Source organism: Pongo abelii, chromosome 16, assembly GCF_028885655.2.
Source record: "Pongo abelii isolate AG06213 chromosome 16, NHGRI_mPonAbe1-v2.0_pri, whole genome shotgun sequence".
Classification (NCBI taxonomy): Eukaryota; Metazoa; Chordata; class Mammalia; order Primates; family Hominidae; genus Pongo; species Pongo abelii.
This window is the reverse complement of record NC_072001.2, coordinates 81,352,731-81,373,846: the sequence shown is the minus strand read 5'-3', so window position 1 is coordinate 81,373,846 and position 21,116 is coordinate 81,352,731. Positions and strand designations below refer to the sequence as shown.

Sequence of the window (21,116 nt, the reverse complement as noted above, 5' to 3'; positions counted from 1 at the left end):
CCTGGGAGCCCCAGTCCCCATCACTCCAAGGGGCAGTCCCTGCAAGTGACAAGGTGGGCTCAATCCCTATGGAACAGGTCTCGGAGGACCACAGAGTAGGGCCCCAGGGAAGGCTGGGAGCCTGAGCTGGAGGCAGGCAGCAAGTAAGGGCCAAGCTGTGCCCCTGCCCAGAAGACCTTCCTGCCCCCAGAACCCCACCCTCTGCAGACAGCCCTCCCTGGGCAGCAGCCCCCCAGCTTCCAAGGCCCGTGCCTCACCAGACGCCATGCTCTCACGGACTCGTTTGCTGCTCTGTCCTCCGCAGATCTGCCCCAGAGTAGCAGGTGAAAAGCCGCGCCTGCCGAGGTGCTGTGGCGGTGGAGTTTTGGGCAGAGGGATCGGGGGAAGAGTTTCTCACTTTTAAGATTCCCCAAATCCAAGATGAAGTCACGCTGTGCTTTGGAATGGTAGATACTCGTTTATGTAAAATAATAAATGTTACACAAACTGTTAGAATAAAAAAATACCTTTTTCGAGGGGAAGGAGGTCCCCAGCCTGCCGCTGGGTAGTGAGAGGGGGTTAGCACCATTAGGGCACAGGGCACAGGGCGCAGGGCGCAGGGGGCGGGAGCTCTGCCACAGCCCATGGTGGGCACTGAGGTCTGTCGGTTGGTCTGTGCATCCTGGCATGGTCAGCGGCAGGCAACCCGCTGATGGCCTCGGGAGCGGGCGCTATGGCTGGGCGGAGCACAAGCAGCAGCACTGGGTACGGACAGTGGGCAGCTGGCAGCGGCCCAGTAGGTGCAGCGTCTCGCAGAACCCGAAGGACAGGCGGTCCCGCTCACAGCCTGGAGTGGGGGGGCAGAGGAGCATCAGAACCAGTGGTTTGGGGTACCCAGAACCTGGCTCCCCACCCCAACCACCTTAAGGAGGCTCCAGCAGCTCCCCACCAAGCAGAGAGCCCTGGTTTCTGGAGCGGCTCCTGAACCAGAGTTGCAGGTCTCCAGCTGTTGCTGTTTCTGTCCTACCTGCTCATGGCCAACCCCAGAACTCAAAAATGGGCACTGCTGGGCTGAGGTTTCTGGAGGAAAGGTCCTGAGACCCCACCCTGACCCCCTCACATGCCTGTTAAAGAGCCTGCCCAGGGCGATGCCCTGCCACCCCATCTCCATCCTTGCTCACCCCTGGTGTTCCCTGACAGATCCTGGCACAGAACTGCGGTCCCAGGGGCCTCCTGCCAGCCTGCAGCGGCCTCTGCTCCTGACTCCCGCCACCGCCCCCTGCCCCAGTGCATCTGTCCTGCCAGACCTCCGTAACCACCTCCAGCCACGGGGGCTGTACTCAGCCTCGGGTTCTGAGTCACAGGGTCCCATCTCCCAGGCCAGCCTCCCACTTCTCAGGTGGGCCACGAAGCCTAGAGAGAGTGGGCCTTACAGGCCATCAGTGGAAACCAGGGACTGAGCCCAGGCCCACTGAGGAGGGAGGCTGGCTGCAGGCTGTGCTTGTCAGGGCTGAGGCTTGGCTGGGCCCTCCTGGTTATCAGAGCTATTTTGGCATGTGGCTTGTTTCCAGCCTCCTAGCCTTGCTCTTGCTCCTGCTGCTACTGCTGCTGCCTCTGCTAACAAACCCCAGGCCCTGCTTACTCCAGCAGGAGGAGCAGGAGGAGCAGGAGGAGCAGGAGGACAGCAGCCAGCCTTGGGCCTGGGACATCCCCCAGGCCCGGCAGAGGGCACGAGGCAGCAGGCAGGCTTCTCCACCCCAGCTCCAGGCAGAGCTCCAAAGAGCACATCTGCAGGCCTGCATCCTGGTCACCCGGGGTGACCTCAGACAAGCTGCTTCACCTCTTGGGCCTCGGTTCTCTCCTCTGTCAACCCCACCTCCACAGCAAACGGATGTGGCCGTGCTGTGTCACTGCAGTGAGCACACACACACACGAGTTTCCCGGCTTTCCACATGTCCTGCCAACTGTCCCACAAACCAGCAGAACATCTGGGAATTCCAGGTCTCCAAGTCCAGGACACCTTCCCAGCCCCCCCTCCACTGTTCACTGATGGCAGAAAACTCCTCACTTAGGACAGCTTCTAGTTCAGCCACCTAACCAGCCCCCATAGCCCACTCCCTGCAGCCCACTCACACCTGCCCCTGGGAGACCTTGCAAGCCCAGAGCCTCCTGGGCCATCCGTCCTTGGTTCTAGGCCCCCAGGGGCCTCAGGTCCTGTTCTCTGCCCCATCTGGTCCTTGCCCCCTGGGATCATAACCACCCCGCTCTAGCAGTGGCCAGCCCTAGCCATGAAGGCGAGAGATGTGGTGCCAGCACCCAGCTCAGGAGGCACACAGAAGTGCTCTGAGATGCTGGCTGGGTGCATGCTGAGGGCAGGCAGGACAGGGTGGGGGCACTGCCACTGGGCCTTGAGGTAATGGGGTTTGAGGCAGGAAGGCCACCCCTACGAGAGGCAGGGTAGCGAGGCACGGCAGGGGCCACTCTGAGCCCAAATGAGGGCTGCTCAGGAGCCAGCGCAGGTAGAGAAGGCTGCGTTGGACAAGGGGAGAAGGCAGACCGGGGAGATTGCAGGAGGCCCCGAATGTCAGCTTGAGTGCGCCCTGGCTGAGGACTCTGTCCTAGGGTCAGGGGGCAGACAGCCAATAGCACAGGAGACGCAGCTCTTCACGCCACAGCTTCTGGATTCCTTGGACTGACAGGGGCGGCCCCAGGCCCTCTCCCTGACCTTGCAATTGGGGATGACAATGGCTGTGGGAGAGGGGAAAAAGCTGCCTTCCCTGAGCACCACCTGGATGCCCATGCAGTGCTGCGTCCTTCATGCCCAGACCTCATTTATGCAAGGATGGGGCTTGGCAGCCCCTTTATTCAGCACATGAAGGCCCTGAGAGGGAAATGGAGCCCAAGGCCACACAGCTGGTGAGGGGAGCCCAGGTGACACTCCAGGGCCACCCTGTTTCCTGCCCTCAGCACTGCTGGGAGCAGCTGCAGCTGGAGGAAGTGTGTGTGTGTGCGTGTGTGCGTGTGTGTGTGTGTGCGCGTGTGTGTATGTGTCGGGGGCAGGGGAGGGGGGCCCTTCCTGCGGTTCCATTGCTCACTCTAGGCAGTCCTCTAGCCAGGGAATGGACAGGCCAGGAGTGGGGACAGGGATTCACCCAGGCCGTTTTCACACAGCCTCAGGGCCATCCTTGGCTTCACTGTGGGAAGACTGAGACTCAGAGGAGAAAGAGCTTACCCAGGTTCACACAGCAACTCAGGGGCCAGGGCCACTCCCTCTTCTCCCCTGATGCCAGACAGCTGCCTGCGGGATGTTGTGTGGCTAGGACACCCCTTGACTGACTCCCAGCACAGCCCAGCCTCCAGCATGGCATCTTGTGGCATCAGGATTTTCAGTGGCCATGTGGCTCCTGAGCCCGGACTACAGATGGAACCAGCCGGTGCCATGGACGCAATGGTTTGACGACCCCATTTCCCCATCACCCTCCCCCCATCCCACCTCACTTGAGCAGAGAGCCTGGGATCGGGGGACTCACAGGGAGGCTCGACGGGCTCACAATCGTCGGTGCCACATGGCCGGGAGCTCTCAGGCCAGGCCTCGTGGCCACACTGGTCACTGTCTTCCTCGGGCAGCCCCGTCTGGGTGTTGACACACTTGACCAGGCGCCGCTGGACGCCACCGCCACAGGGGGCTGAGCACTGCGGGGAGCAGGGGAGGAATGAGTGTCTTCAGGGCCAGCCCTAGCAGTGGGGGCAGGGACACCTCCTCTGGGAAGCCGTCCCTGTGCCCTGTGCCTGACTGGCCTGCCCTTGCTCCCAGCCGCCCCCTCAGTGCCTCCTGGAGGACCTGGTCCCATTCCTAGAGCCCACTTTGTGCTGGAACCCCACTCTCACTTGTGGGATCGGCTCCTGCAGAGGGAAGGGGCATGAGAACCGTGGGACAGCCCTCGGGGCTGCAGGGCAGTGAGCCCCTCACACGGGACATGCCTGAGAGGCCTGGGCAGGGGCCCCGGGATGGAGCCCTGATGCAGCAGTGGGCAGAGACGTGGGCGAGACACCGCTGTGCCCGAGGGATAGGGCAGAGGACCTGCCGCAGCCCATGGGCAAGAGGGGAGGAGACAGTTTCACAGCCGGGGCCCAGCCCGCCAGGCTTCATTGTTACCAGCCCTAAACATGCGCTGAGTCTGTGCCAGTGTCGTGCTGTGCCCAGCCCTGTGCTTCGTTGCGTTCCTTCATTTAATCCTCCTGACCCTCTTCTCCTAAGCTGTTCCAGTTTTACAGATGAGAAAACAGTGACCCAGCAAAGCAAAGCAACCTGCCCAGAGTCACTCAGCAGCCAGTGGGACAAAAACTCAAACGCTGGCCCAGCTGACTCCAGGACCCAGCTCAGGGCCCAAATCTGAGATTTCTGAACCCCTCAGTTCCAAACAGTCCAGACAGAAGGTGTCCTGCCCATCTGAGGCCCCTCTTCCGCCCCCTTCTGCTGCTAGCCTTTGCTGGGCTCCCTGGTCCCCCCAAGCTCGTCATTCCTGCCTCAGACTTCACACCTGCTGTCCCCTCGATCCCTGTCCTTGGCATCACTGACTCCTCCCTCTGGTCTCAACCCCAGACCCCTCCTCGGAAGGCCTTCCCTGACATCACAGCACAGGCGCCCTTTCCTTTTCTGTTTCTCCCTGGCAGGTGTGAGCACCAGCATGGCAAGGCCTCATCCAGTGACAGGGCCACAGAGAGCCTGGCTCACAGCACACACTCCACAGCTCCTTCACCCAACCCAGGACTGACCAGGCGCCGCCAAGCACTTGCTCCCTGCTCCCCACCGCAGCCCGGCTCACCTGGCCCCAGGGCCCCACCACCCACTGCGTGCAGGGGTGGGTGTTGCAGAGCTGGGTGGTGTTGGGTCTCAGCGCCTCCTTGCAGAGGCCTGGCTCCGGGCAGGTCACCAGACACTGCTGCTCACCACCGCCACAGGCCTCGGAGCACTGGGTGGGCAGGGAAGGAGTCAGGGCACAGCCAGGGTCTGAGGGCATCCCCTCCCCCCAACTGAACGCCCAGGCCTCACCTCCCTCCAGGAAGATGTGTACCAGCTGAGGCAGGGCTGGGCCCCACAGGGCCGATGCACAGGTGGCTTGGCAGGCCCGGGCTGACAATGGAAGGGCTGCAGTGGTCGGAGGTCCCATGTATCCACACACTGCATGTCCCGCACTGAGGAACCTCCACTACAGCTACGGGAGCACTGGGGACCAAGATACCCATGTGCAGGCACACGGGTGTGACCCTGTGAGGCGTGTGGCAGGAAAGGCATCAGGCCCACGCCCCAGCCCGGGGGAAATATCTGAAGAACCACAACGAGACGCCAAGGCTGGCAGGCCCCAGGCAAAAGGTGGCATGGCCAGGGGCTGCCATGGGCTGGGACAGACAGAGAAAGGGAGGAATAAAGGCAAGCTGGTGAAAGACAAGTCCAGATGGGGTCAAAGATACAGAGAGGAGGAGACAGGCCAAGCCAGACAAAGATGAGAAGACTCCCGAGAGATTCGGAATCCAGTGCGATCGGGCACACAGACGTGCAGCCTGGGGCCCACCCCTTCCCTACCACTCTCAGAACACAGGCCATGGGGAACCAGGGCTCCACCCCATGCCCTGGGAATACCTGTCCTGGCTCCATCCTCACGTACCTTATTCCAGTTGCCTGAGTGCCAGGTGGCACAGGGCCGCAGGTGGCAGGTGGCAGGTGGCAGGTGGCAGTGGCGGGCAGGCTGGGGCCGGCCAGGGGCGCAGTCCTCATCCCGGCCGGAGCTACAGCACACCAGCCTCCAGATCACACCCAGGCCGCAGGTGGTGGAGCACTGCGGGGCACAAACCCGTGAAAGCCAGGCAGATCCCATCCCCACCAGGCCTCCACAGCCAGGAAACTACCCACCTAGGCTAGCGAGACCTCAGCAAGACAGAGGCCCTCTTCTGGGCCTCAGTTTCCTTATTTGCAAAATAGGCTCCTCCACCCACCTCCCAGGAAGACTGTGAGGATGAAAAGTCAAATCCCCCCAGCAACCAGCCGTCCCTGCTCACATGGGACAAAGGGCCTGTATTCCAGCGTCATTGGTACAGAGGTGGGGGGAGGGGACCCTGTGGGCACCCCTGACCAGCTATCCTGACCAGCCTCGTCACTTCCCAGCGGCACCAGGGAAAGAAGGCTGGGTCCTGGTACCAGCAGCCAAATCGCTGTATAAAGCTTCAGCCTGCCCCTTCCCACCTCCAAATTAGGGATCTGAACAGAAGCTTGCTTCTCCAGCAGTGACCATCTGGGGACCCAGGGAGGGGATACTAACCAGCTTCTTTCTTGGAGCTCAGACCCCTGCAGGTCACTGCCAGAGGAGGGTGGAGCCACTGAGGGCAGAGCCAAGTGGCAGTGGGCTGAGCCCAGCCTGGAGGAGCCAGGCAGAGCCTCAGGGAAGCTGCTGCCTGCTGGGGAGGACGAGGACGAGGACGAGGACGAGGACGAGGACGAGGACGAGGACGAGGACTAGGCCTGGTGGCCACGCGGGGACCCTCCTCACTGCACAGTTGTCTGAGCCAGCTCCATCCTGGGGCGTGCTGTGCTGCCAGAGTGTGCCTGCCCCTGCCTTCCCTAAGGCCCCCTGTGCTGCCCAGGAATGGGCCCCGGGGTCCCCTCATCCCCTTAATCCTGGGAACCCCTGCCCCGAGGGAGGCGAGACAGATGGCGCCTGTGTCCCACTCTGCTCATTTTCAGATGAGGAAACAGTCACCAAGGTCCCACGCAAACTCCCTGCCCATCCAGCTCACACCACTTGCCTCGCTCGTTTCCCGCTTGCCAGCTGGCGTTCCTGATAACAACGGGTCCGTGGGGGTCCTCGCTTCAGCCAGGCTGGCAGCCAGTGCCTGAGTCTCAGGGGCTCTGTGGCTGTTGGCGGGGCTGTCCCAAGCTGGCGTGGACAGCAGCCTAGAGCTCAGGGGCACCTCAGGGCTGAGGGACTCAGGCTGGCCCTTGGGTCCTGGGTTCAGGGCAGGCTCAGGCATGTGCCCGAGGCCAGTCAGGGTTGTGGGGAGGAAAGTCCCCCACACTGCCACAGTCTGCAGGTCCCATGAACCTGGTCCTGGGGTTGGGAAGGTGGGAGTCCCCGGCTCCAGGGAACTGTCCCTGCCCTTCATCTCCGGCAGAGGGACTATGGGAGGAGGAGGAGGAGGAGGGGAAGAAGCTACCCCAACAGTGGGCCACAGTTTACTGTCCACGGGACCCAGGCCACCCTCCAGAGCTGGCTCCCGGGTGACTGTCCCTCCTGTCCACAGCTCCGCCACTTCAGGACTAGGAGAGGAGTGGGTGCTGCCGACCAGGGACAAAGTGGGCAGCATGGGGCTGGGTCTCGGGCGCAGGTGGGGTGCTCTGCGGCCCTCAGGTTCCTCATCACCCTTGAAAACCTCATTGGTCCTGTCCTGCCATGGAGGGGGCAGCTGGCTCTGGCTGTCCTTGACAACTGGGAAATCATTTTGGCTCTCAGGGGTGGCAGGCGTCTGCAGGCCATCAGTGGAAACCCTAGGCCAAGGCAGGCTGGGGAGCCCAAGATCTGGGGCCCCTATGGGGGTGTCTTCCTCAGGCAGGAAATTGATCAAAGGGTTCCCAGGGGTCTGCTCTGAGGGTGGGGGTGGGGAGCAGCTGGTCTGGCTGGGCCAAGGGCTAGGGGACCAAGGTCCCGGTGCCCCCTCCTCCTTGGCTGCAGGAAGCTCTGTGGCAGGCATGGGGCTACCCGTGGAGGGCGCAGCAGGATGGCTGTGTGGTGGGGGCGTCAGATCCCCCGTCCCCGCCAGGTCTAGATCGGGCTCCTCAGAGGGCCTGTGGGACAGGTCCTCATGGAAGTTGATGAAATTGTAGTCGTAGTAGAAGTCGTCCACAAACATGGGCCCCGGCAGGTCCAGCTCTGGGGCCTCCTCCTCAATGGCGTTGCCCATGGTGCCCGGCTTGGGTGATGAGGTGGGTGAAGGGCGTGGGGCCAGGTGGCACGGGATGAAGTCAGCCTCACTGAAGAGCTCGTGGCTGGAAGAGCCGCTGCCTGAGCCTTCAGGGCCCAGTGTGCCCAGGGGCCACCGACAGGGTGGCAGACAGCAGGTGACTTTGCTGACTGGCTGCTGGGCCTCGTCACAGGGGACACCGGTGTCATTGGTGCAGAGGACATTTCGGCGCTGAGTGCCCTCCCCACACGTCACTGAGCACTGCAGGGGAAGCCAGGATGAAGGGCTTAGGCTGGGAGGCGGGCTGCCAGGGGACGCTGGGGCAAGGCTGGGTAGCCTGTCCACTGCCCGATGTCAGAGTGGCAGAGACCCCAGCCAGCCCTCTCTGGCCCTGCCCAGCTCAAGGCCATGGCTGTGGCCAGGCTTGCCAGGGGCTTCCTGATCCCTGAGGCTTTAGAGTCAGGGGCTGGACCCTGGAGTGCCCAGACTCCCTCCCACCCACGAGGGCTCCAGGAAGGCTGGCTGCCTCCCTGTAGCCGAAGACCAAGGGTGGAGCTGGAGGTGGGCCCCTTCCCATCCCACACTCACCTGAGACCAGTTCCCCACAGCCCAGGTGGCCGGACAGGGCACATGGCAGTTGCAAGGGGTTTCAGTAGGGGGCCGGGGAAGGGGTTCACTGGCAGGTGGCTCCAGGGCACTCTGCTCATCCAGCCCCACGTATCGGATGCAGAGCACGGCCCGGCGGGAGAGGCCCCCAGACCTGCAGGAGCTGGAGCACAGCTGCCACTCACCTGCCCACCACCTGGTGAGGGCACACAGGTGGCATCAGTGTGGCGTCAGGTGGCATTGGCAGGCTCACCAGCAGGGAGGGCCTGGCTGGGCTTCCAGGGTTTGGGTAGAGCTGGGACTGAGGCCAGTGGATGATTCTCCAGAGCTCCAAGTCCAGGTAAGTTTCCTGCCCTCAAAGCCTGGTGACATAGCACAGCCCCTCCACTCCTTCCACCCTCCCCACTCAGGGAAACTAAGCATGACCTGAGGGCTAGTTCCATATCCAGGGACCCAAAGAGGAGGACCACAGGTGTCCAGGCTGGGGTGAGGGGTGACCAGGGGTTGGGGCTTCAGCCTTGGGAAGAGAATGAAAGCCCGGCTCCCTCTGCTCCTCCCCGGGGCCTTCAGGGACCCAGATGTAGGGGCCTGTGGCAGACCCAGGACGCCTGGGGGTGGGGAGTTGGTGGGGGATGGGGGCGGGATCATAGGGCGGGGCGGGATCACGGGGCGGGATCACGGGGCGGGATCGCGGGGCAGGGCAGGGCAGGGCTGCTCGTTGCACTTCCTCTGTTGATCATCGGGCCGGCCCAGGGGGTCACAGTGCTCCCCGTCCACAGGCCCTGCCTACCACTCCGAGCAGTACACTCTGCCTCTGCACACCTAGGGGCCATGGGGCTCAGCCTGGAACTGGCACCCAGGTGCCCACCGCCCAAGACCCAAAGACACCTTCTCTGCCAGAACCTTCCCAGAACAGTGCCTTACTGCCCACGTCAGGATGAAGGCAGACCTCCACTGTTGCCTCCTCGCTGTCCTCCTGGTTCTCACCCACCCCCTCTCCTATGTAACCTCCCCTCCGGCTGCCCCTGAAGGGGTGGCAGAGTGTGGAGGTTTAGTGGGTTGGGTGCCCAGACCTTCTGCTTCCTGGCTGAGACTCTGGGCAGCTCATCCCTGAACCTCAGCGTCCTCCTCTGTGAAGTGGGAGCAACAAACCTGCCTCCTCCAAGCCCTGGAGGGAGGACTGCGTGTGTTCTTGCGTGTGCAGGCTTGGCCCGTGCCCGGCACATCCTAAGAGCTCGATCCGTGCCAGCTACTGCTAAGCAGGCAAACCCAGCCATGGCGTCAAGGCCGTCCCACCATCCACACCCTTCCCAATGGCTCAGAGAACATCTGGACAAGAAATGGGGCATCAAGGGGCAGCCCCTGCTCTCCACCCCCACACCAGCCTTGGCACTGCTCCTGTCCTTCACACCCTCTGCCACTGCCCACCCTGGGGCCTTTGCACAGCCACACTCCTCACCTTGGACACTCACTTCCATACTGCCTGTTGAGGCCCAGCTGCAGGACCCCCTCTGCTGGTGGCTCTGCCTTCTCTGCTCCACCCCACACTCATCCCCCTCTTTCCTCACCAATTCTGATTTTTTTCAAGGCAGCAATAGGACCTGCTGAAAACACACCCCACTGCCGCTCCCTTGCAACTAGGGGGGGTCTGGGACACAGTCCTGGCTCGGGAGAAAAAGGCACAAGTCCCTCACTGGGAGTCAGCCCTTTGCCCTCTCCTTCCTCCTGCCCAGAACACTGCAAGAGCCCTGGAAGGGAGGACACTGTCTGTGGCAAGCAGGAGTGGAGGGGAGGCTGCTGTGGCAAGGACGGTGTGGCTGAGGGCCAGGCAGCTCCAGGTCCCACCAGCTTGGACTGTGCACCTGGGACTTCCTGCCTGAGACAAAGAACCCCTGCCTGTTCCAGCCACCACAGGGCACTTGCCTCTGCAGACGCTCCCAAGTGGTCCACTTGCGAAGCAGCCAATTTGCTGAAAGACAATTCCCCAAATGTCTAGTGCTGCAAATGTATTTGTTGGTTTTCAAGTTTGTCCATTTAAAGACACCCGTATTAGGCCAGGCGCAGCAACTCACGCCTGTAATCCCAGCACTATGGGAGGCCAAGGCGGGTGAATCACCTGAGAACAGGAGTTCGAGACCAGCCTGGCCAACATGGTGAAACCCCGTCTCTACTAATAATAAAAAATTAGCCAGGCATGGTGGTGCGTGCCTGTAAATCCCAGCTACTTGGGAGGCTGAGGAAGGAGAATCGCTGGAGCCTGGGAGGCGGAGGCTGCAGTGAGCTGAGATCGCGCCATTGCACTCCAGCCTGGGTGACAGAGCAAGACTCCATCTCAAAATAAAATAAAATAAATAAATAAAGACAGCTGTATTAGATAAAATGTGTTTCCTAGCTTTGGAAGTTATCTGCCCAGTTCTCCATTTTCATTTTGTCCTCATAATAGCATTTGAAGGAATGCTCAAGTGTCTGTATCTCAGATTCCCGATTCTGAGACCCTGAGGACACTGAGTGTCAATGATGGGAAGACTGAGGGGAAAAGGGGAGGACTAAGAGGCAAAGGGGGAAACTGAGGTGTGGGGAGACCGAGGAGCAACGGGGGAGACCGAGTTGGGGGAGGAAGACCGAGGGGCATGGGGGGTACTGGGCGTCGGGAGGGAGACTGAGAGGCATGGGGGGAGACGGACGGGCAGAGGGGAGACTGAGGAGCAGTGGGGAGGAGACAGAGGAGACTGAGGAGCATGGGGGGAGACAGGGAAATATGGGGAGGAAGAGTCAGAGTTAATGAAATTGCCCTACTTTTTATAAATAGTTCAGGGAAATAAGTCAGTGTGGTGAGGGGCCACTGGACTGGTCTATTGAGGGGGAGCTGTGTTCCCTGGAGGGAGAACGCCAAGAGCTGGAGCACACTGAGCACGCGCCACGAGCCAGCACCCATCTGCCTCATCCATTTACCCTCCCGGCGGGCCTGGGACACGGGGCAGTCGCTAGCCTCATCTCACAGATGGGGAACTGAGGCTCAGAGAAGCGAACTTCCAAACCTGTGGTGGCCCAGCAGTGAGCTGGGAGCTGAAGCCAGTGTCCCTGTCCAGAGACGAAGCCCCTGCTGGTGGGGCTGTGCCTGTCCCACTTCTCACCTCTGCCGCAGGTGACTGTGCACTTGGTCCAGGGCCCATAGTGCCAGGAGAACTCGGGCGGTGGGACCTCGCCGTGGCCACCTGCCTCCCGGTGGATGGTGTACTCATAGTGTACCCCGGGGTTGCTCTCCTGGAACAGCAGCTGGGTGGGCAGGCGGGGGCCCATGAGCACGAGGTGTCTTCTCCATCCACCCAGTCCTAAAGGAGCCGACCCCAGCCACCTCTGTGAACTGCAGCTACACGATTGGGCCATTTTAAAGATGGGGAAACTGAGGCAGAGGCTGCAGCAGGAGGGCCTGGCTCAGAGCCAGGCTCTGTGACTGACCCAGGGCTCACTCCTCCAGGACGAGACCTGCCATGGAGGAACTCCGCCACTGCTCCCCCCGCCTGGGCCTCGGGAGGCAGGCACCTGGATCCAGACAGGCTCCTTGGTGGGACCCGGGGACGTGAGGTTCTCCCAGTTGCCCCTGCGTGCGTATGTGAAGGTGGTCCCTGCCACCTGGTAGTCCCCGTTCCACTGGATGGTCCAGCCACCATTGAGGAAGTACTTCTCCGGGTCCTCGCTCCGCAGTGCTAGGAAGTTGGCAGCCTCGGCCACCTCCTGGATGTGGATCTCGCGTGCGCCGGCTGGGATCAGTCCCACGTCCACATACCCTGTCAGCCACGGGTTGTGCCCGGGGTGAGAAGGTTGCTTATCCCAACCCGCTCCCCTCACGTCTCTCCCCACTTGCCTCCGCCTGCTGATGCCAAAGATTTCGCCATTCGCTTTAAAGTCTGAGCTCCCTAAATTGCTCGGATCTGTCTTGGGTCACCAAAACCTCACAGAGGTGCCGCAAATCCTGACCCCGTGGCCATGCCCCGTCACTCCTCTCTTGGGGACCTAAACTGGTCTCATCATAAGGCTGGATCCATCCCCTACTCTAAGGGCTGGCTGGCATCTTCTTTCTAAAAAAACCAAAGTGCCCAGGCCTTTCTCCTGGGACACCCTCCTCATCCCCATGTGGCCTTTTATTCATTCACTTCCGTCACACCCATCACGTGCCGGGCACTACTCTCAGCACTTCACATGTGTGAGCTCATGGGTAACGGCCCTATAGCATAGGTACTATTGTTATCCCCATTCTACAGATGAGCAAAGTGAGGCAGACAGGGAGAGTAACGTGCATGAGCGTCCTGCTGCAATATGAGCAGCCTCCAGGGCCAGTGCTTTATCCACCACACTGCACTGCATCTCTGGGATGAAATCTAAGCTTCTCAGCCTGGCACTCAAGGCCCCATAGCTGGCCCTGCCTTCCCTTCTTGCCTCCAGGGCTCTGGCATAAGCTCTTGCCTCCAGGCTCTGGCACAAGCTCTTTCCTCCATTTGGAATGCCCTTTCCATCTCTTCTGAGTTTTATGATTCGGCTCAACTTCCGCCTCCTACAGGAAACCTTCCCTGACTTCCCCAGGCCAGGACCTTCTTCCTCAGTGCTCCCACAGCCCTCTGGGCCTCCCTCCACTGCACTGGTCACACCAGAAGGTTCTGTCCCCCTGCAGGACTGAGCGCTTCACCTGCATGGCCCCATCACCTAGCACACGGTCAGTACTTGAGCAACGTGTGCAAAACAGACCAGCGGTGAGGGCACGGAGCTGGGGTCTCAGAAGCTTCAGGAGAAGACTACCATTCTTTGAAAGGCCCAGGGGCCACACACAAGCTGGGCTGGCCCTATCTGGGGTCTCTGGGACAGGAGGACTCCCCATGGGGGCAGGTCTCTGCACATGGGCCAGGGGTCCCCTGACTCCTGCAAGAATCCACCCCAGCAAGGCTTCCCTACTTAGCCGTCTCTAAGCTGGGTGGGGACCACGAGGCCAAGGACAGGGGCCCAGGGGAGATGGGGAAGGTGACACCAGATGAAGAGCACACCCCTCCCCACAGCGGTCCCACCCCATACCCAGGCCCTCGGCCTCCTTGAAGGTCCCGCTCACGGTGTGGCAGGTGGAGCCGTTGCCGTGGCACATGTCACAGCGGTCCTCCATAGCGCCGGAGTCAATCTCGAAGTCACAGCCCACGTTCTGCAACACACAAGGAGGGGAGGCCCCTGGTGCTGGCAGCCAGCCCTCTGTGGCCCCAGCCCCGGGGGCCAGCCAGGGTTAGGAGAAGAAAGCTGGGAGTGGGGGTCGGGAGGCCTGTCTCTGGCCCTGCCCCACCTCAGCTGTGCCTCTGGCCCAGGTGAACTTCTCTACCTCCCTGAACCTCAGTTTCCTCAGATGTGAGACAGGGAGACCTACCCCTCCCTTAAAGGCATGTCATGAGCATCACAAGAGACAAGAGAAGGGAAGAGTTCTGCAAAGCCTGCGGGCAGGCAGGGGATCTAACACGCCACGGGCTCCTGACCAGCGCGTGCAGGGAATTTCAACGTCAAAGGCACTGGGGGTTGGCACCTCCCTCCTGGTCCTCCTCGGAGCCCAGGCCTGGATACCCCAGAGGCTTAGAGGGCAAGAAGCAGGGACAAGTAGGTGGCTGGGGACATGAGCAAAGAGGAGAGGCCGTCATTGTTATTAAAAATAAGAATAGAAATTGTTACCAAACACTGAGGGCTACTCTTCGTGGCTCAGAGCCCTTCGTGTCATCTGTGCCACCTCATTTAATCCCTTCTATCAGGGAGCAAACCACTGCCTGGGGTCAGCCAGCCAGCAAGAGGTCAAGCCATTGCCTGGGCTCTGGTTTCCTGGCTGGGGAGGTGCTGGTGCAGGCATCCAAGGAGACGCAGTGGGGCGAGACCTGACTGGGAGGGTCCCCAGTGCCAGGAGTGACATACATCCATGGCAGGCTGGAGGCTCCCAAGTAGCACAGACATGCTGGAGGCTCCGGCTGGGCTGGTAGCTATCTGTAAGGCTGCAGACTGGGGAGCTAGGGGTGAGCAGCAGCCCCAGGGGACAGTGGGAGCGGCCCAGGCTTGGGTTGGAGGCTGGCCCTCCTGCTTGCATCACAGGGTAACCTTGGACCCACATACCCCCAGCCCTCTGAGCCTCAATGTCTCCACTGGAGGCAGCACTCACCGTCATTGACCACGGGCACCCATGTGTGCAGCTGGCCCTTGTAGAGCATAGCGTCAAAGTGGCTGCACTGGACGTGGCGGAAGGAGCGGCGGCCAGCAGGGCAGGCCTGCAGGTTGCAGAGGCGGAAGCGCTTCCGCTCACCCACACAGTATCTGCCTTTGTATTTGGGCCTGTGGGGAGAACCGGGGTGGGCCCCAGTGAGGGCCCAGTGAGTGGCTACTACATGGCCACAGCCCAGAGCAAGCAGCTTCCTCCTGCACCCACACCCCGAGATCCCTGCCGCCCAGCTTTGTGCATGCTGCTCTCCTCCCTTGGGCTGCCCACCCTCTGGCCCAGACACACCCTCCCTGTTTGTAAGGACCTGTGGGGAGGTGGCAGCAGGAAGCCTGAGCTCTGCCCCCAACCTGCTGTGTGACCGTGGGCAAGTCTTTGGCCACCCTCTGGGCCTCAGTTTCCTCATGTATAAAGTGGGGTTGGGGCTGCCTCTGCAGAGGGCTGTTGAGAAGCTGGGACAAGCTGCAGGCATGACTGGCACTGGCTGGAGGGACTACTCCGAGTCTCCAGCCCATGACACCAGCATCCTAACGAGCCCTTGAGTCCTCAGCCTTCCTCCTGGTGGCAGTACCCCCAGCCCGGGTCTAAAGGAAGCACCCAGAGCCCCAGCCAGCTGAAAGGTCTGACCTAGCACAGCTCCTGAAGTCCTCCGCATCTAGGCCAGGGTGGCTGGCCCCGACCCAGCTCAAACCTGGAGGCCAGGAGGCAGGGAGAGGCACAGGCTAGTCTTGGGTAAGCACAGGGCCCTGGGTGGGGCTGGCTGTGAACCCCATGCCTGCCCTGGGTGGCCTCCTGAAGTGAAGATCAGCCGGGTAGTGCCTCGGTCTACAGTACCACTGGCCTCTGCGTCTCACCAGATCTTCACACCCCCTGCGCCCCCCCGTTTAGATGGGGAAACAGAGGCCCAGAGAGGTGAAGTCACTCACCTCAGGCCACCCCTTCAGTCCCAGCCTCCCAGCTGCCCCCAGTCTCATCTCAGACTCTCGCTGTGTCCCTGAGGCCAACAAGCCCCTCCCACTGAGTGCCCACTACAGATGAGCTACAGGGCTGAGGGCCTGGCCTACATAAACTGCATTTGCCCCTGACTATAACTTTACTGGATGGGCACTGCTATTATATAGATGGGGAAACGGAGGCCCAGAGAAGGGGTGAAGAGGGGATTCGAACCCTGAGCCATCTAAGGTCCAGGGCCCATGCTCTTCCCCACTGCCCTCTCCTGCCTTCTTCCAGCCAGCAGCTGCTTTGCCATGTGGCCTCTGATGAGTCTCTCCAGTCTCTGGACCTCAGTGTCCCCTCTCTGCAAAGGGGTCAGCAGTGGGGACCCTGTCAGCCCCCAGAACACTCCTTGAAAGTGACTCAAGGTGGCCTGGACACTCGGACTGACCATTATCAGGACACTTCTAAGAGCCAGGGGCTGGGACAGAGCCAAGCTCCTGCAATCCGCTGACTGCTTGGGTCCCTCTGTCCCATTGTCCAGGGCATCCTAGGCCCCACACTCACATAGGCTGCGTGCACTGCCGCTTGGTGCTCTATACACCAATGCCACAGCTCCGCGAGCAGACAGACCAGGCGCTCCGGCTGGACCAGCCACCATCCACAGCCTCGGGCTAGAAGCCCATATGTACGCACTCCTCATTAAGACACCGCTACCGAGACAGACGGAGGTAGAGCCACCCCACCCCCAAGCCTATCAGTCATCCTCACCCTAGTGAGAACAAGGTGGGTGGGAAGGCTGCGAAAGGCACAGAGGGGAAGGATGGAAGGTGAGAGAGGCCCCCTCGCAATCATCACAATCACTTGTGACCCAGGCCACATGGAGGAGCTGAGCGGGGAGTAAAACAGCCCACGTGCTGACTCAGCTGAAGACACCCTGGGAATCATGGAATCAAGCCCTGGCCCCAGTGCCTCCACTTTGCAGACGGGGGCTTGGGCTGCAGAGAGCGTGGGGCTCTGCTAGGAGCACAAGCAAGACTGTGAGCCGGGGCTGACCCCAGGGCCCGGTCACAGCAGGAGGTCTAGCCTCTCACACACTCACCGCCGGGACTGGGGACACCCCTGACCGGGTGCCGTCCATGGCTGCATCCAGCTTGGAGTGACAGGTGGTCCCCACAGAGCACCAGAGTGTGTGGCAGACATTCTGCGAGAAGGAGGGCATGGGCCATACCCTCACACCCTACCCAGTGCTGCCACCCACCCTGCCCCCCTCCGTGTCCCCAAGGGTCCCCTGGGCAGCCCTCCACATGGCAGGGGCCCACAGACCCCCAAAGGTCCCTTCTTGTGTGTCTGTTCCCACCTTCCTCCCCGGACCATGTGGTGGTATGGGGTGCCCGGGACTGCGCTGCTCAGAGCGGTCCCCAGCTGTCCACACCTCTCCCGGCCCAGCCCCTCCTCTGGAAACACTCCCGTTAGAAGATCACTTCAGGCGATCTTCGCCAGGATAAATAGACCCTCCCCACAGGGGTTCCTTTTCCCTCTTATGAGCCAGCTCCAGAGAGGCGAAGGGACTTGTCCGAAGGGTCACAGTTGGTTCACGGATGACCCAGCTCCAGAGAGGCGAAGGGACTTGTCCGAAGGGTCACAGTTGGTTCACGGATGACCCAGAATTCAGAGCTGGGTCTGTGGCCGCCCATCCCTGGCCTCTCCCACAGGCCACTTGACGTCTCACAGTGTCACTCAGGGGCGCAGCCCAGGCCAGGCGAGGTTGCTCCCAGGCTGGCATCCACGGGCTGGTGAGAGCTGTCCCCTGAGCCCTCCCGCCAGGTCCCCACACCCCCACACCCACACCCACACCGGCCCCACTCACATCTGTGTCCTCGCAGAAGGCAGAGTAAGCCCCGTACTGAAGGCGGCACTGGTGGCTCACATCATAGAGGACACCAGGCGGCACCGAGGGGAAGCCGATGATGTCCTTAGCAGGAGGGTCATCCAGGCACAGGCCCCACCCACGGCTAGAGATGGGACGGGAGGATGGAGGGGGGTGCAGCCTATGAGACCCATTGGAGAAGCCTTGGTGGGGCCGGGAGAGGAGGAGAGGTGGGAGGGGGCACAGAGCCCTACAACTGTAGGAAACTCCAGCCTCCCCGCTCGGCTCAGCTGATCCTCCACCCGCAGCCAGCAGCACAGGCCCTCCCAGCCTCTCTCATCTCACCTCCTGGGCACTCCAGCTGGCTAAACAACCCCAACCCCAATCCCAGGCCTCTGCACATGCTGCCAGGGCCCTTCCCTCAGAAGGCCTCCTAGAATGCCAAGCTGTCATGTGGCCCTGCTCTCCGACCCTCCAGCCTCTGTGTCTGAGCCCAGACCCTGGAGCCAGGCCCGACAAGGATCCGGAGAACATCACATCACAGTTGACACAACAGAGCCTCCAACGGCCCCACCCAGGCAGAGACCTCGGGTCATCTGTGGAAGGGCAAGGTCTGGAAAGCAGCCCCTCCCCTGGGAGAGAGCCCAGGGCAGCCGTGCCTGTCCTGTTTCCCCCACCTCCCCCCGACAGGGCTGGCCTCCGGCCTCTGTCATACCCTATCTACTCCTGCCTTCCTCCAGCCGGCATTCCCTGGCAGCGGTGGTGGGGAAACTGGCAGACACAAGCAGGCGCCATCTGTATCCACCACATACTCCTGCTGCTGCGGTGTGGCGAAGACAAGGCTGCCCAGACCCAACGCCACGAGGCAGAGAGCACGGAGGCGGGGACCCTGGGGAGGGCGGCCCAGGCCCAGCTGGCACATGCTTCTGCCCCAGCCTCACTCTGTACAGCCCTCAGGCATGCTGTTGCTTCTGGGACCAGTGACCAGCCTGCTGCCCCTGCTGGACCTTAGGCGGGCACCACTACAGCTTAGCAGCAGGAGTGCCCTGGCATGCTGACCACCCCACCCATGGCTCATTGCTGTCCTGGAGGAACTGGAGGAAGATTTGGGGTCTTCTGGGGGCAGCAGTGGCTGGGGAGAATTGAGCCACGCAGACATGCAGGGCTGGGGATGACCCAAGTAGCAACGACTTGGGCAGAAAAAATGGAGGGAGGCAGGACCCGCGGGACCTGGGGCCTCTAGCCAGGCAGGGGAGATGCGGAGGCACCAACCCTCCAGTTCTCCAGTCTGGGTGGCCTCAGGGCAGGTGGCGCCAGGCCAGAGGGTCAGGATGAGCATACAGTCCTGATGGGGACAGGTGGGAGGTCACACAGGGAAGAAGGGCAAAGGTGATGGATCCTGGAGTCCAGCAGGGAGAGAAAGAGACACTCTGAGATGTGGAGAGGCTGGGAGAACACGAAAGGGTCAGGAAACAGGGCCAAGACCACTGAAGGCAGGTGTGGAGAGAGGCTGGGAGGGTGGATCAGACCATGGAATCCCGAAGCCCAGATTTCAGAGGAGGGGGCCTGGCAGCTGGGAGACCCAGGGTACAGGGGGTGTCTGCATGGTCCTCTAAGTCCCCTGGCCAGTGACAGGCCCCTGGCCCTGCCCAGAGCTGCGGAGAAGAAAGCCAAGGTGACCAGACTTCTACTGAGAACCTGGAATCACCCAGACTGCCCATGCTGGCTGGAAGCAGATCCTCTAACATGGGCGTTGGCAGATGAGCAGCTGCTGGATGCAGTCCTAGTGCCCAAGATGACCATGTGCCAGGCCGGTCCCAGGTGTTGGGGGCATACCCTCTCATTTGCTCCTCACAACATCCTGGGCAGACTCTACCATCACCTCCCCTCATACACTCAGGGCCCATACGTCACTTGCCCTGGGTCGCACAAGAGGGATGTGATGGCCAGGATCTGGAGCCAGGCCCAGGCTGCCTGCACCAGGCTGTGTCTACTCACTGGGCTGCCCGCAGTGCAGGGCTCCTCCCATTCAATCGCGAGCCTGGCCTCAAATACTTCACCCCAAATACAAGTTCAAAACCATGGCAGCGAGGCCTGGCGGGGAGAAAGGAGTGTCCCCAGTGCTCCTGTGGCTTGGGGCTCCTTGAGCCTCCCTGGGCCTGCACCTGGGGCAGAGTGTCAGCAGGGGGTGGTGGGGTCAGCTGGCCCTGGGCTCCCTCCTTCCTGCTAGCATTCCGTGGCTGGAGGAGGTAGACTGGGGGCTCACCCATCTCAGCTAGGGAGTCCTCTGACCCAGGGGCTGAAAGGTCCAATGCGCCTCATCCCGGCACCGACAGTCCCTGGGCTGCAGCCCAGCCCTTCTGCTTCCTGGGTGCCCCAGTGCTGACTCGCTGCTCACGTGGCTCCTGCGGGCCTGCTGCTGGGCAGCTGAAGCCACAACAACCTCTCAGCCCACCCTGGGTGTGTGGGAGAAGTCGGGAGCATGAGGCGACCCTCACAGAATCCACTGCCAGAATCAGGCCGAGGTGCTGTCTTGGGAGTTAGAAACCCAAGTTCTACTCTGCCTGGCTGTAGATGCTGTGTGGCCTTGGGCCTTCATGTCCTCATCTACAAGAGGCTGATCCCAAGCTACAGGGGTATAAATAGCAATGTCTTCTTGGGAAAAATCACACAGGCGGCCGGCAGCCAGCCCTTCCTTCCTCTGGCAGGCTGACTGCCAGGTCCTCTGCGCTGCCGACACACCCGGATCCCCAAACCCGTCAGCCCTTCCCCTCCACACCCCTCCTTAAGCTAATTATAGCGGGGCTGGGCAGTCTCACAAGAGGTCAGAGCAGACAGTAGGTGACTCTGGTCAGAAGCCTCACTCTCACCTTGAGACTGCAAAGAGCTGCCCACCACTGACAGGAGAGACCTGTGGGCCCGCTCCCCTGGCCACCCCTGGGATCTGGTCATGGAGTCACTGAATGTGGGGTCCATGGGGTGAAGTGAAGGACCCCACATGTGACCCAGCCTGCCTCTCTCCCTGGCTTTGAGGAAAGCAGGGACCAGGGCCTCCCCTCCTCCCCACCCAGGTCCAAGTTGACACTGGTGAAATGCTGTGACCTCTCCCCAGGGTCCCTTAAAGCACCTGTCAGCCCGGAAAGGTTCTTAGAGTTCTTCAGGTCAACCGTCTTGGACAAGCTCCAGAAGCTACCCTCCAGCGCCCCCCCACCACCTCCTGAGGGTTCTTCTACCCCACCCTCCACTCGCACGGCCCCGGCCTCTGCCCAGCCTGCCCTCCACTTACAGCAGCACCCTTCTTCCTCGGGGTGGAAGTCGGCCTTTAGAAGGCAGGCTCCTCCTCCCAGTCACTGTTCCTGACCCCAGGAGGGCTTGGTGCCCCTCTCCCCATTCCTACAGACCCACGAGGACTGCGTGCCTCAGTGCCAATCATCCCCAACGGTCATCTGTCCATCTCCCCGCAGTGTGAGGGCCTGGAGGACAGGCACCTGGAGGTCTGTCTCCTTTACCACGGTCCCCGCATACAGGGCCTGATGGACATGGAGGCTG

General features: G+C 61.5%; 1 protein-coding gene across 1 annotated transcript; it reads right to left on the bottom strand.

Annotated features, from left to right (window-relative positions):
* Positions 1-332: 332 nt before the first annotated feature.
* Positions 333-18,489, bottom strand: LOC100450902 (A disintegrin and metalloproteinase with thrombospondin motifs 7). Its single transcript, XM_063716116.1, is given in 19 exon segments — positions 333-734; positions 736-826; positions 3,510-3,672; positions 4,806-4,952; positions 5,033-5,206; positions 5,646-5,816; positions 6,752-6,822; positions 6,825-8,193; positions 8,521-8,734; positions 9,236-9,346; positions 9,494-9,502; positions 11,666-11,814; positions 12,082-12,326; positions 13,603-13,797; positions 14,711-14,880; positions 15,985-16,061; positions 16,800-16,901; positions 17,568-17,712; positions 18,380-18,489. Coding segments are annotated over 19 exon segments (3,777 nt in total). The 3' UTR covers positions 333-670.
* Positions 18,490-21,116: the final 2,627 nt, after the last annotated feature.